The sequence below is a fragment of the Condylura cristata genome, unplaced genomic scaffold (genome assembly GCF_000260355.1).
Source record: "Condylura cristata isolate star-nosed mole 26May11 unplaced genomic scaffold, ConCri1.0 scaffold00022, whole genome shotgun sequence".
Classification (NCBI taxonomy): Eukaryota; Metazoa; Chordata; class Mammalia; order Eulipotyphla; family Talpidae; genus Condylura; species Condylura cristata.
Genome location: NW_004567123.1, coordinates 13,410,387 through 13,426,308, shown reverse-complemented (window position 1 = coordinate 13,426,308; position 15,922 = coordinate 13,410,387). Strand labels below are relative to the sequence as shown.

General features: G+C 39.0%; 1 protein-coding gene across 2 annotated transcripts in view; it reads left to right on the top strand.

The window, feature by feature from the left end:
* PLCB1 (phospholipase C, beta 1 (phosphoinositide-specific)) overlaps positions 1 to 15,922 on the top strand; it is a 591,356-nt gene that overhangs the window by 429,666 nt on the left and 145,768 nt on the right. For both annotated transcript variants that reach the window (XM_004687179.2, XM_004687180.2), the window contains exon 11: positions 6,969 to 7,126. In XM_004687179.2, coding sequence (XP_004687236.1) covers positions 6,969 to 7,126 — 158 coding nt within the window. The remainder of the gene's footprint in view (positions 1 to 6,968; positions 7,127 to 15,922) is intronic.

Genomic DNA, 15,922 nt, shown 5'->3' with positions numbered 1-15,922 from the left:
AGCGGGCGGGTCAGGAGAGGTCTGCCACGCCATATGGTCACCTCCGGGGCAGGAGGGATCGAACTCATGTGTAACTGGCTTTAGCTTCTCAGTGCTGTGCTTTAACCCGCTGCGCCACCAGGGAGGGCCTGTTTTGGTTTAGTTTTGTCTGTTGCTTTGTTTGTTTCTTTATAGCACACATATAAATGATATCATCTGGTATTTGTCTTTCTCCTTCTGTCTTTTTCACCTAGGATAAGCTCCACTCATGTTGTCACCAATGGCAAGATTTCACCTTCTTGTATAGCTGAGTAATATGCCAGTGTGTGTATGTGATGTGTGTGTGTGTGGGTGTGTGCATACACATATCACATCTTAATCCATCATCTGAACTTGGACACTTAGGTTGTTTCCACGGTTTGGCTATTATAAATATTACCGTAATCATTCTTCTAGATATCTAGAAGTGCAGTGCCTGGATCAAATTGGAGATTTATTTCTTAATCTTTTGAAAAACCTTCATGTTACTATTCATAGGGACTGGACCAACCTAGATCTAAAGACTCAAACAGCCAAAGCAGCATCCTAAGCCTCCCTCCAAAAATTATAGCTATATCACAATCTCAGACTTCATACTCTACTGCAAAGTATAATGATGAATTCAGTATGATAGTGGGATAATAACAGACATGTAGACCAATAAAATAGAATTGAGAGCCCAGAACTATATCTACTCGTAAGTTAATTAATGACAAACAAGCTGAAAGTGTACATGCAAAATGGAAAATATTGCTGGGAAAATGGGACAGCCACATACAAAAGAATGAAGCTGGACCTTATCGCATACTGGAGACAAAAATTAATCTAAATTTTTGATTATATGACTGTTCTTTATCAGTCTTGATACCTAACAAATTATGCATAATTACTTTTTAATGCAACATGGTAATGCTAAAAATTGTTCAATATTAACACAAACAATAAAAGTAAAAAACACTGTTCTGGGCCCTCCCTGGTGGCACAGCAGGTTAAAGCACTGCACTACGAGGCTTGAGCCAATTCCACATGAGTTCGATCCCCGCCTGCCCCAGAAGAGATCCACGTGGCGTGGCAGACCTCTCCTGACCCGCCCACTGCTCCCCTCAGCAGTGTACTTCGTCGATCAGCCTGTTCTGCTCCCCACTCTGTTCCTGGTGAATCCTCTCACCCTCCGCATCTCTGGCCTGTACCCCAGTTCTGTATGAATAAATAAATATTTTAAAAATAAGTAAAAAAAGTAAAAAACACTGTTCAAATTTTTCTTTGCAGTTCTTTATTTTTTTCAATAGCATTTCATAAAGAATTTCAGTCAAATTAATGTCTTCCAGGGTTGTTACTTTGCCCTACCTCTGAATAAGTAGGTAAGCACAGATGCATAGAAAATTTGACTCCATTGTGCCAGTCTGGTTTAGAGTGTTAGGATGGTAATTACCAATAGTTCTGAGAAGTATAGCTTTTTTCCCTATATCTAGGAAATAGAAGGATGCACTCTTTTTTATTTTTGTAATTGAAATATGTCTAAATTTCTGTACAGTGGCTTATGTCACCATCAACTAATTAAGATATATGGTTTCTGAACACGTAAACCAGATCTCTCTCTAATAGTTTACTTTCTAAGTATACTAGAATTTCATTTACTGTTAAATATTAAATTTTTAAAATAGTTACCCATATAACCTTTGGTTGCATTTTTATATTTTTAATTTATTGTATACTTTTCTGAGCTATGCATTATTGCATCAAGGTTTTATTGTATAGATTCACAATATCACAATAGTACCAAAGTCCTTTACTTCCCTACAGAAATGAGGAGAATTCCATGCAATTAGCAAAACACAAATAATATATATATAAAATTAGTACAACTCCTGAAGTTTTGACTGAGATACTCTTGGTTTTGGGTAAAATGTTGGTTTACCAATATAATATCATTAGTTTCCTTGTTTTAATTACAGATAAGCCCATTATAGAACTCCTATCTCTTAAGTGCCTTTGGGCAAATAAAAACATTGATGATGCAGTGTTTCAAACTTTCCAAAACCAATTAAGAATATTATGAAGAAAAATACAATAAAATGTACGCATCAACTAAATATTAAAATCAATACCCAGAAAACTTATTAGGTTTTCTACTTTATATCCATGTCCAGAACAAATGGAAACTTTCTATAAAAACAATTTTTAACATAAGGAATATTTTGTGGAAAAATGTAAATGTTCATATTCATATAAGTTTTTAAAATAGTAGGTAGAAAATGAAGGTTGGTAAATTCTGCCATTGTTTTGAATACAAGGTGAAAAGTTTCTAGAGTCACAATTATTAAAGTTAACACCAACCCTCCTCACACACATACATATATACACACACACACATATCACCCTAACTTATTTTCTTGTAGCGTTAAGGACTTGTTTCCTGAGGAATACTAGTCTAAGTTCAACTAAAATTACAACATACAGGAAAGATTTCAGTATTTAGAAAGCTTTCTTTTGGACATTAAAGGGACTGTAAAAATTAAATATACAACATAAAAACCAGTCAATTTGGCATTGCATTATTATTATTATGTTTATTCCTCTATCCAGTATTGCCCCTTTGTTGATATAAAGCTACCAGAAGGGAAATAAGTCATGCAGTTTAGAGAAATATATATACAGAGTGATTTTTAATTGCAGTAGCCATTTTCTAGGGTTTTAGATAGTCTTGGCAGTACATCAAGTAGTGATTATGTTTTAAATTATTGTTTTTCCTTGAGGAATTTGCCCTTATGATTTTGCCTTTCTGTGTCTCAGGACAGAAAGTATGCAATCATTTCAACTTACACTTTTTCAGTACTTGATAAATAATGTATTTGAAATACCATATTCCAAACAATTTGATACAATTTGGCTTAATATACACTTAGGCAAGGCAAAGTGGTATAACTGGATAATTAGCAACCTTATTCCATATAGGAAAAACAACAACAACAACAACAACAACACTGGGTTTGAGGGTTTAGTTATCCCTCTGATGAATACATTTAGCGTGTGTGTGTGTGTGTGTGTGTGTGTGTGTAGAGGAACTGGGGTACAGGCCAGTGGTGCAGGGGTGAGGGTTCATCAGAGACACAGTAAGGCACAGAACAGGCAGGTCTACTGAAACAGGAGAGCAGCAGCAAGACAGGAAAGGTCTGTTGCACCATGTGTGGGTTTGGTCCCTGGCTGGTACTCTCACTCAGGCTGCAGCTGTTAGTGCTGAGACTTAACCCCAGGCCACTAGGGAGTGCCCTGCTAAACAGGATGATCTGAATATCACAAATTAGTTATTCAACTCTCTTCCTCACTTATATGCTCTTGGCTTCAGAAAAGTTCTAAAAAGGATTCAAGATGCAATCTTTTATGTCCTTGCCAGTCATTCATTACCAACCCAAATTGTGGACCACTCCCTTCTGTTACATCTCCCCATTCATTTAGCCCTTAATATGTGCAACTTTTAATCATTTATTTTTGACATAAAGCACATGCAGACCAATGAATGTTGAGTGCTAGATCACCCTAGCAAATAAGCATACCAAATTCAAATTTGCCTGGAAGTAAATGATGTGCTTAGCTCTTTTAAAACTTATCTTCTTATTTATAAAATGAAGATACATTGAAGCAGCCAGATATTTTTGGCTACAAGTAAAGAGACACTATTTCTTTAAGGAAGTTATTACCTCAGACCTCATGAACTTCAGAAGTGGAATGGTTGAAGGTTGATTGAGTCAGGAATTCATGGATATCAGATGCTAAGACCCAGATACTTTCCATCTTTTTGCTCCCCTTAGTTTCAAGATCACTGTGCACCCTAAGCTTTACCTTCCTATGAAACAATTGTCCCTGTCATGGCTTTTTGTAGGAGTGAAGATGTCCCACACAATGTCACCCATGGGACTTCTTTTAGAGACAGCCATACCACATACAGCCCAACATTAAGTCACTCAGTGTGTCCATAATAACAAATGTGAAACTATTGTGACTAGCTACAAAGTTTTACTCCGGAACTGGGAAACTGAAGTTTATCAGAACCAAAGTAGAATATTCTATACTGGTAAAGAGAAAGGGAAACAAGAGAAAGAAAGGCCAACTTGAAGTATAAGGTTAGGTGAGAGTTTTAATTATTTGGCACATAAGAACCTTCTTCTTTATTTGTATCTGCCTCCCCTTTTCCATCACAAATACAGGAATATGTCTTGTATCATTTTAGTGTCTCCAGCAACCAGTATTTTGCTTCCTATGAAGACTGTGTTTGGGAATGTTGGGAATGTGCCCAGACCTTGAAGGTGAAGCTATGATAATCAGTAAAGCACATCTTAATTTTTTTTTTTCATTTTCTTACCTAAGCCTTCTCATGGCAGTTCTATCTATAATCAAGAAAGTTCCATGATCTCACTAAGAGAGCAGTTCCACACAATGGGAGAGGGCAATCAGGTACACCTAAAGACAGCATGGCAAACTATATATCCTCTCTATTTTAGACAGTTGTCTCAGGAGTAGTTGCAAGATTATGTGACTTCAATGGTGGCCACCCTATTAAAAGCAAGGAGAAATGTTGTTGCTGTTTATTGAGATGATGTTTATTGTAGAAGACTACTGAGTTAACAAATACATTTGGAAGCTTGTATGTTTTCCTTCATTTATGAATATAAAAAGAAGACAGTGCACGGTGGCATACTACTCAGCAATCAAAAAAAGATAAACTCTCGTCATTTGTGGTAACATGGAAGGAACTGAAAGAGATTAGTCTAAGTGAGCCAGAAGGCAAAAGATAAATGCCATATGGTCTCACTTATATGTGGAATCAGGAGAAACTAAACAAAGGATCAGACACAGGAAACTGTAAAACTGATTCTTAAAAGCAGTCCATAGATCTGAGACACTCAAGGGGAAAGGGGGAGGATAAAGGACAGGAGAAGGGCCCTCCCTGGTGGCACAAAACACTGCGAGCTAGCCACAGCCACTTCAGTGCAAGTTCGATCTCATACCCTTGAGGTGGTCCACATGGCGCGGCAGAACTCTCCTGTCTCTCCCGCAGCTCCCCTCAGTGGTGTACCTCATTGATCTGCGTAATCTGCTCCTGGCTCTCCCTCTACCTCTGGTGAACCCTCTCACCAGCCCTACACCTCTGCCTGTACCCCAATTCTGTATGCATAAATAAATGAATCTTTAAAAATAATAAAGGACAGGAGGAGAGGATTGTGCTGTAGAGTATGATGGTGAGAAAACCATGGTGGGAAAACTATAGTGAATGCACCTGAGTGGAGAAAAACCCTATGTTGTGAAAAAAGTAAACAATGTGTTTAGAAATAAATAAGTAAATTTTAAAATAATAAGAAAGTCATTTTTAAAAAGACAATAACTATAAGCCTAGACAATCATCATTCTGAAAGAAAAGAAACTCCTCAGAAACCTATGTTAATGGAAGGATTTTTATTTTCAGTTTTCTGGTCTCTTCCATCCATGGATGCCTTGGGTAATCTGAAACAAAGCTCAAGTGAATGTAGTCAGCTGCCCAAAATAAATGCAGCCAAGTGTGAAGTGGCAAAGTTTTGATTTGGGGCAGCATTATTTATTAACCTGAAATGGAGTGTCAAGGCTCAAGTTCAACCCTAGGCTTGGAATGTACTCTAGAGTGTGTTCTCAGCAGGCAGAGATGATGTCAGATACCGGTTTCAGAGATAACAAGGGTTGAGTGACTCATGACATATCATTAATCCTAACCCTAGCACTCCCCTGGCCCCAGAAGCTCTATTTGTGGATCCTCTCAAATGGAAATGTAATGTGTAGATGGGATATAATTAAGAGGAGTTGGGGACTTTAGAGAAGGAAAATTCACTAGATTTTAGGCTTCAAAAAAATCCTACTCCCGGACTTCAAACAATGTGAGAATAATCAAACTAATGTGATACTGGAACAAAAACAAAAACACAGGCCTGTGGAATAGAATAGCGAATCTAGAAATAAGCCCCCACAAATATGGACAGTTCATCTTTGACAGAGATGTGTCAGTGTCCCATAGACAGATGAGACTTGATAAAGAATTTGTGGCATATAAACTCGATGGAGTACTACTCAGCTATTTGAAAAGATGAAATAGTGACTTTTGTGACAAAATGAATGAATCTTGAGGTGAATATGCTAAGTGAAATTAGTCCAAAAATGAAAGATAGTTACTGAATGGCTTCCCTCATTTGTGGAATATAAATAACCAAAGAAAACAAGCTAACAAAACATTTAGACTCTGTGAAAAATACTGTGGTTACCAGTGGGAATGGTAAGGGAGTGACAAGAGGCTGGGAGAGGGACTGTGATAGGGACTGCCACACAGATCATGGCACTGGAGCTTTGGTGGAGGGTGTGTGAAATATGTGCTCATATGGCGGTGTGTGAAGTTCTACTCCCCAAATTATATAGCTGTGTAAACAATTGGCAAATCAGTGATATTTGAGGGGGGGGATACATGGAATACATGTAAAATCCAGTGAACTAACTTACTACCTAGTAGATAAATGAGTTATTGTGATTGTCACAACAACCTCATTCTGTCTTCTCTAACACCCAAACCATTGGTTAGGACCATTACAACTGGGATTTTGCCACTACCTTCTGGTTTGTTGAAAGGCTGAAAAAACTGCTCAAGTTCTGAAACTCTTTGTCTTCCTATTGTCAAAGAATTTTTTTTTTTTAAAGTACATTGCTGAGGGGAGCAGCGGGCAAGACAGGAGAGGTCTACTGTGCCATGTGGATCACCTCCAGGGCCGGAGATCGAACTTGCACAGAAGTGGCTGCATCTAGCTTAATGCTGAGTCCTAACCCATTGCACCACCAGGGAGGGGGCAGACCCTTGTCAAAGAACTTTTTAGGAAGTCACCGAGGTATTCCTTGCTTCATGGGATTCAGGAAGCTATTTTTTTTTTTGTATTTTACAGCTGGCCAGCTGGCTGGAAACTCCTCGGTTGAGATGTATCGCCAAGTGCTCCTATCAGGTTGTCGCTGTGTGGAGCTAGACTGCTGGAAGGGCCGGACTGCAGAAGAGGAACCTGTCATCACCCATGGGTTCACCATGACAACTGAAATATCCTTCAAGGTAGAGGAGATGCATATTACTAAGAGAGACTTTTGGGGAGAACTTACCCTTTGGGTAAAGCCCACTAAGGGAAAGAGTCCCAGTGGCTGCAATTAAATCACTAGCACATTAATCATCTTTGCAGTTTCAGAGGTTAAATTTAGCAGTTTATCCATGAATAATGGCATCAGGTTAATTTCTCCATGCTAAGTATAATCTAAGGAAACTACATTATAGAAGGAAATGTCGATTTAGCTGCCTACTTAGCACTCATTCTTTTTTCTTACAATTTATCCTTGTGAAATCTACATAATAGAGAATACTTACAATTTATTTGACAAGCTCACTAATAGATATAAAGTGTGTGCCATGTAACTACCACATAATGTAATATTACCAAGATATCAAGAAATTAAAAATTTACAAACACCCCAAAATGCCCCTTGAACCTATTCCCATCAGATAGACCTTATCCCCAAGGACGATACTCCTCAACATTTCAGTGATGGTGACTTGGCTAGTTTTAGAGCTGTCTGCAGGGCTGCACAGCCTGAAACAATATAGTTGTGCCAGTTTTGTAACTTGCTATAAATTGATTCACACTGTAGTAGCCATTATTTTGTGTCTTTTTTTTTTTAACTTCACATTGTTTAGGAGATTGATTAATATTATTGCCTAGTCTCTAGCTTATTTTACTTTGTTGATAATAAAAAAGAAAATGATGATGATTATGGTAATGAGATGAATTGGTGATGATATTAATGACTACTATTAAATTGTTACATCAGGTAACATTCTGATGATAGAATGGAATATTGACTATTATAGATTGGCTTTTGGCACTTACCTGTCAGTCAGAATCTGCTAGAAACACACCTTTAGCCAAAGTTGGCCCTGGGAACACAGATGTCATAGGGAAATAAGCTCTTTCAGCAAAAGTATGTTAAAGAGGACTTGGAGGATTTGGATTAGTATTAGGTGAGTCAGGTGAGGATTCAAAGAAGCAGAGCTTTGCTATTGACTGGATGCTGTAAATAAGCATAAATAACCCTAAAAGATCATTTGATCTCTTAATAAATCCAAGCTAGGAGACAGGGCTAAAGTTATAATTTGATAAAGAAGCATCAGCTATTCTAATTAGCCAGGAATGAATATATTTGGTCATCCATCTCCCATTTCTTTCCACCAGTCATAAAAGCCTCCTATTCATGCATGTGGACATTCAATCTCAACTATACAAGGTTTGCTCACATCCGCTGCAGAGAGCCACTTCTAGAAGTTTGGGGACCATTTGGGGGAAATCTGTGGTCCAGAAGGGATGTGTGGGCTTCATGGATATGTTCTCTTTGCTGACTCAGATTCCTCACCTCTTTGAAAAGGAATCATTTGAAAAGAGCCAGAGGACACAGAGTACAGGTCCTATGATCCCATGGCTTGGATTATCTGAGCAACCACACAACTAGCTGTGGATTCCTAACCCATGTGCTCACCAACCAAAGAAACTATCTGTGTGTATGGGTACTTGGGGTGCAGTGTGGACTAGACCACTGAAATTGGGGGGGTCAAAGTGCTGAGAGCCCAGAATAATGGATAAATTAGATGTTAAGGTCACCAAGACTAGCGACAAAGATTTGGATGAGGAATATTGTGAGTCGTTTGCCATTCTGTGCTGAATGAGGGGGAGCTCAGCAAATGGCAGAAGAGAAAAAGGGGAGAAAGCTCTTCTGATTGCCTCATGAGAACTGGTTTTTGTTTTGTTTTTAAATAAAAAGATTGAGAAGCTCCAGAAGTAGCATGAAGAGCAAATAATAATCCCAACTTTGAGCTTTTAGCTCTGGGGCACTTGGAATGTGAGAAAGTAAACAGCTACCACTTGAGACAGCAACAAAAAAGAAGCAAGATTTTCAAAGGTCAGTGAGGTTTCAGTTTAGAGAAATGGATTTCTTGATCAAAGATACTATATTTGACAGTAGTAATGTGTTCAAAAGTAATATCATTAGCACCTTAAAATATGTTTGCTATGTTAGTTCTAGGCAATTAGACTTTTCATAATTTCTTAAATTTAGGCTACAATGTAACATTTAAAGAAAAATAGCCCCCCTCATTGAATTTTGCAATAAAAGCGTGGATAGACTTCAAGTCTGATCAAACACCTTTAAAAGTTATGTCTGCTCCTAAAATTGATCACTTTAAAGCCTTTTGTTGTTCAATAATGGAAATCATGTTGTTTCGTTTCCCTTGTTGTCTACTCTCTGCTCCCACCTATGTCCATTGTGAGCTGTGATACCCACCCTAACCTTTAAGAAACAAGGGGATAGCAGGTCACCCTGCTGTGGGGTGAGGGAATTTAGACTAATCTGTGTTTTGACGATGAAAATGATTCTGAAAAGGGAGACAGCTCATGTTCACAGATGTGCTGTTACTGAATAAGGACTGTCACCCTTGGGCAGTGACCCATTGCCAGGAGTCTCCCCATTCCTGTCCCCTCAAGGTGCTTTGAGTTCCTTAAGAGTGGGGTGGGAGGAAGTGGGGAGTCAAATAAACATCAGGCACATTCTAAAACCAGTGTATTTTATCTGGAGTGTTGGCCGCTTGGCCTCAGTCATCAAGTCAGCGTGGAGTGGCTCTCCCATGCACTGGACTGGACGAGAGCTTCTTCAGTCACATCTGCGTTTCAGAGTCGCGGGCTGATGGGAGAGCTATTCTTGGCCTCTGGAAACACAGTCTCTCAACCATGTCCACACACTCACTGACTTATTTAGAGACTAAAGGACTGGATGTGGCCCAAACGACTGCTTCCCCTCTCTGCCTGCTGTAGCTAGAGGGGTGTGGGGTCGCAGGGGAGGAAGTAAGGAGAGGAGCTAGAGGGAGTTGGAGGAGGAAGGGAGGTCACCACAGACAGCAAGAAACAGCATTACCAGCTTTGCCTCCTGATCATGTGTGTGTTTGCAGGATAGATAGTTCCAGCAGAGATGCCAGATATGGGGGCAAAGATAGGTCAGGGGAAGAGAAATTCCAGACAGCAAACATAGCTGTTTTGTGGGCATTTCAGAGCAGAATTTCAGAGCAGAGATTCTCTGAAACAGGACCGGGACTAAGGTAAGACAAGTGAGGTCCTTCACATGCAAAATTAAAGGAGCTTCTCACCCTTCGCCACCAGAGTGGCACCTTTTAGACACCTCACCCTGTTTCCAGCCATGCAATGCATGTCTATCAGCATGTGGACTGCTTTGCCAAAAACCAGTATACAGTGACTTTGTAAGAAATGTTGGGAAGAGAAGTGAAAGACAAGTCCTGTACCTTATTTCTTAGATCTTTCCGTCTCACTCACTTGGCTACCACTCCTTTGACCTTCTTGCTGTTCCTTGACCATCCCAGGCAGGTCACACCTCAGAGCCTTTGCCTAGAATACTTTTCCCCTACGACATGCATAGTTCACCCCTCACTTCTGAAATCTTTCTGAAAGGTTCTTCTCAACAAGACCTCCTGGGTTGCTGTTTTTAGTATTATAACCAAACCTTAATCCCTCTTCCTCACTCCTGGTACACTAAGTCCCCTCCTAACTTGCTTTTTGATATTTACCATGTGACAATCACCTTCACTACTCTGCTTAATTTACTTAATTATTCCGCCCCTTGTTTGCTATCTCTCCTTCCACTAGCAAGTAAACTTCATAGAGACAGGGAAGTTTGTTTGGTTTCTTGGCCTGTCTCAAACATGATCAACAGAATGTGGCATACAGTAGGTATTCCATAAATGTTCTGGGAATTTCCCTGGACCTACGCAAACTGACAAATTATCACATAGCTTTTATTTTTAGTTTGTCTTGCCTCTTTTCATTGGCTAAGTGAATGTGAATTTTTCTCTCTTTCCCCATGTGAAACCCCATGTATAATATTTTGATAGGCAAACGTTGGCCACTCTGTGTATTTGGAGCCAAACTTTATGATGGAGTTTACTATATTCTATAGCCATAGCACATATTCTAACAGTAAAATAAACTCATGACAGAAGTTCACCATTTTTATGCACATAGTTTATCTGCTGTCAGCCTGTGTATTTGAAATCCATTTCAGAGTATATCCCCACAGTGCAAGTTCATATTGGCATTTATTGCCTATTTGTTCTATGGGCAAAAGTAAATGGTCATGATCTGCAAAGGGAGACATGCTGTAAGTTAGCCTCTTTATGGATAAATTTTTATTTTGTGCTCTCAATTTATTATTACTTATCCATATATCTTCATTGCCTTAATCTTTCTAATGGTCATGACTTAGTAATTCATTGGTTGGTCTTCTTGCTCTCTGCTCCCATTCAATCTGTTGCTACCCTATGCTTGATACCCACCAGCCCACCCCAACCCCAAAATGAGCTTCTTTTCTCCCTTCAGACAAGTCTTTTGCAACCAGCAATTGTACAAAATAGAAAACTAGATAATGTGATCAAAATATATGATGAAAATATCTAACATTTGAGTATGTTGTTAAATCAAGCATTTCTGGAAATAAAGCTTGATTCTCTGGGAGAAATAATAATAATTTAGGATGTGATTTCACTGCTGCATAAATGCTCTCATCAAGTGGATATCCACATACACCCTGCTGTTGTCTGTCAAGGATAAAGGATTTCAAGGGCAATTTTTCTCACTGGAGGTTAGTAACTGAGCCATATGGTTTATAGATTACCGGATCCAGTGTTAGACATCTCTGAAAAACAGTTTTGGCTTAAAAGGAGCAATCAGGGCCCTCCCTGGTGGTGCAGTGGGTTAAAGCACTGCACTGAGAAGCCACTTCCGCATGAGTTCGATCCCCGCCTGCTCCGGAGGTGACCACATGGCGTGGAAGACCTCTCCTGACCCACCCGCTGCTCCCCTCAGCAGTGTACTTCGTCGATCTGCCTGTTCTGATCCCCACTCTGTCTCTGGTGAAGCCTCTCACCATCCCTGAGCCTCTGGCCTGTATCCCAGTTCTGTATGTACAAATAAATAAATCTTGAAAAAAAAAAAAAGGAGCAATCAGGCAGTAATACATTTCCATATTCACCATCCACTATTGCTAGCTTCTATGCAAAAACGAAACTTAAAACCTGGACCTAGTTTTCTCATCCTGAGTCATCTTGGGCACCTTGCAACATATTCCAAAAGCATAAAAGAACAGGAGTCCCACAATGGAAGCTCTGGAGTTTTCAGGAACTCCCAATTAAATCTACTAGATGGAATGTTCTAAATGTTTTCTTTGGTGTTAAAGGTTCAGAAAGGGTCTCAGCTTGTGGTAAAATTATGATAGAAATGGGGAGAGCCTGGCAGGTAGAAGAGTGAAGAAGATAAAATAGAGCACCATAAATTAAAACCATAATTCTGCAATCATCAGGGAGGGTTCTAATACTAACTATCCCACCTACTGGCTAAAGGACTTGGAGAAGCTACCTCACCAGCTCAAGCTCTCTTTTGAGCTGAATGGTATTGATATCCTGGATTTCTGAGGAAATCCAGTGAGGCCTGTGAGGCCTGACTCTCACTTCCCAAATGCTAATGGGTCAAGTTGATAATCCCACTTATTGCTAAAAGCAATTGGGAAACTTCTCAAATATCTTTGATATTATCTTCTCAAAAGATATAATCAGTCTCAGAAAATCTGTCAAAGATTAATTATACCTCTACTCATACTTACAACTGAAATACTTTTTTTCCTGAAAGATACTGTTTAATTGTAAGACTCAAGCTTGATTGGAAATTTCTGCCATGAAGATGTTAAAGTTAAGGGGTGAGGACCACTGAGTATAGAATCAACATTCAAAATTCATTCATACAAAATTACTTACCTTTGGTTACAAATGGTTTATAAACTTGTCTGAAACCAATGCTAAGCCTTGTCCAGGGCTTACCAAATTATCATCATTCAGCTTAACACCCATTTTTGTAAAACAAGTTTTTTTCTAAACATAGTTACACCCACTGGTTTACCTATTATCTGTGGTTGTGTTGAGGCTATAAAGGCAGAGCTGAGTGGCTGGAATAGAAACTATATGACCAGCCTAAATGCTTTACTGTCTGAAACTTTATAAAATAAAGAAAAAAAAGTGCTGACCTCTGAATGAATCAGTAGAAGAATAAATGGAAGACAACTAGATAAAATATGTTTCTCTTCCATTAAGAATTTTTTAATAGTTCACTCATTCATTTGAAACTATTTAGTGAGCATTTAGAATGCATTCTAGCCTTAGCATTTCCTAAATAACGCTATGGACAGAACAGTACAAAAAAACAAAGCACTTACCCTCTATAACCTTACATTTTAGTGGAGAGCAACTGACTAAAATAAATACACTGTATGGCATGTGCAAATACACTCTATATGCTGACATAAATTAGTGAGCTTAAAGGTATACTGTGTTGTAAAAAGTGGTGCAGCAGGCATCTTGGGTAGTGTGACACTTGTATAGAGATCATCACCCCCAAAATTAAGGATGTAAGACTTGCTTTCAGATAAGAGGTCTCCTGCCAGAAATAACAAAGACATGAAAGAAATGAACAGAGATGAGATCATTCTTGAGATAGTCAAAGAAAAGAAAAAAGGCCAGAGGACTGTTTCAAGGTGAGAATGGTGAACAGGAAACAGAGATGAATTGAGAGATAGAGCAAGTATCAGTTCGGATAGCAGACTTGGATTTCACTCCGTGAAATGGAAAGTCAGAAAGGTTCATCCTAGAAGAATGAAATCATCTGACTCGTGTTTAGAAGCATCTCTCTGGCTGTCCTGTGTCAGACAAGGGACAGATATGGAGGCTGGAAAAACATTTAAAAGACTCTATTAGTCGTCAACCTTTACTAAATTTTTCTGTTATAACAAGAAACCTCAGTACCTTGATCACTTAGAATAAAGAAGGTTTATTTCTCATGCAGGTTAGATGTTGGCTGTTACTTTGATTGATATTGTGTATAGCTCATATAGGAACACTCTCAATCTTTAATGCCTCTGGGTCACTGGCTGAAGCAGAGGGGAAATGGCAGAACCACCATGTTAAAACCTTTGCTCAGCAGCAGAACATGTCATTTCTACATACATTTCACTGGTCCTAAGAAGACACGTGGTCAAGTCATTATCAAAGATCCCATAGGAGGTGCTAGTGAATATGTGGAATGATGATAAAATCTGCCATACCAGTTACTGCAATGGTTTTGGGATCAGAATGGCAGCAGATAAGAAGCTGAAATGTTGGCCCTCCCTGGTGGTGCAGTGGGTTAAAGCACTGCACTGAGAAGCTAAAGCCACTTCTGCCTGAGTTCGATTCCCGCCTGCCCCAGAGGTGACCACATGGCGCGGCAGACCTCTTCTGACCCGCCCGCTGCTCCCCTCAGCAGTGTACTTTGTCGATCTGCCTGTTCTGCTCCCCACTATCTCTGGTGAAGCCTCTCACCACCCCTCAGCCTCTGGCCTGTACCCCAGTTCTGTATGTACAAATTAATAAATCTTTAAAAAAAATAAAAAGAAGCTGAAATGTGGTTATATTTTCAATATATATTGAGCAGTATTACTGATGAACTTAAAGATGTGAAGGAAAGAGAAGAGGTAAGAGAGCCCATGTGTTTTGTTTGACTTTAACTGACACCAAGGGCCACAGTTATGAAATAAAATCTAGCTCTTCTTTTCCTGCACTTACCACCCCCTTCCTTTATGTCTGTCCTGTTCTCAATTCTTTGGATCTTAGATGGTTAAGGTCATTAGCTGCATGAGTGTTACTGCAGTGATTAAGCAGATAAACCCTGAGTCAGACAAAGCTTCCTGGGATTCCTTGCATTCTCCTCTTGGTGATTTTGAATCTAATGCCACTGTGTAATCTGTAAAATGGCAGATAGTTTTTTCCTTGCGGAATGTTTGTCAGATGAGATAAGAGATGTATCTAGATCATAAGACATGTTCAAATGAATAGTTGCTCTTATTCGAAAGAGGCAAACAGGGAAAGACTAGGGTAAATGTGGAGGGAAGAGCCAGCACTGTAAGTAACTTTAGTTGATTTGAGAATCATGCCCACCATAAGCTCGGTCCTTTGCCTTCTTTCACTGTCCCTTCCCAACAGACCTGTGGAATGAGATTTATCACCCTCACTTTATGAGTCAGCAAGTCAAAGCAAACAGACATTAAGTGATTTTTCCAAGGTCACTCACCTTGTGAGTCTAAGAAGTAGGATGCAAACGCAAGTCTATTGGAATTCAAAGCCTGTGCTCAAATAAATCGCATAAAGAACATAAAATTTTAGTATTACGTGCTATTTATAGTGCACTTATTTTTGATAGCATCAACTATCATAAAAGACTGATAATGTATGAAAGGCAATCTGTGAATGTACTTCTAAAAATCAGTGAGAGTGCTTCATTTGCTCCATACAGCCAGATTCTTCTTAGAGGACATATGCAAATGTAGTACAGAATTAGAAAGTCTTATTTATACCCTGGGATCAGGGAAATAGCTTCTGGACTTGGATATTAGAAAGCTGTGTATCGTTTAAGAAGGTAGAGAAGTGCCTTGGTGATAGTGTAGTGTAGTGACATATATTTGAAAGGTGTGATTCTTATCCCGATGAATCATATATATTACTGGAAACCAGTGTTCCTGCAATTAAAAAAAATTAGAAGGTCAAGAAGACAGTGAAAAAGACTCATGCATAAAAAATGAGAATGGAAATTCCTACTTGAAAGAATAATATGAAAAGGATAGATGCAACTGAAAAACAAAAGTATGATTATAGAAACCACGTAGTGCTGACAGTGATATAATTAAAAATAAATGAGATTGCACTTTGAGACCAAGTCAATAAGAA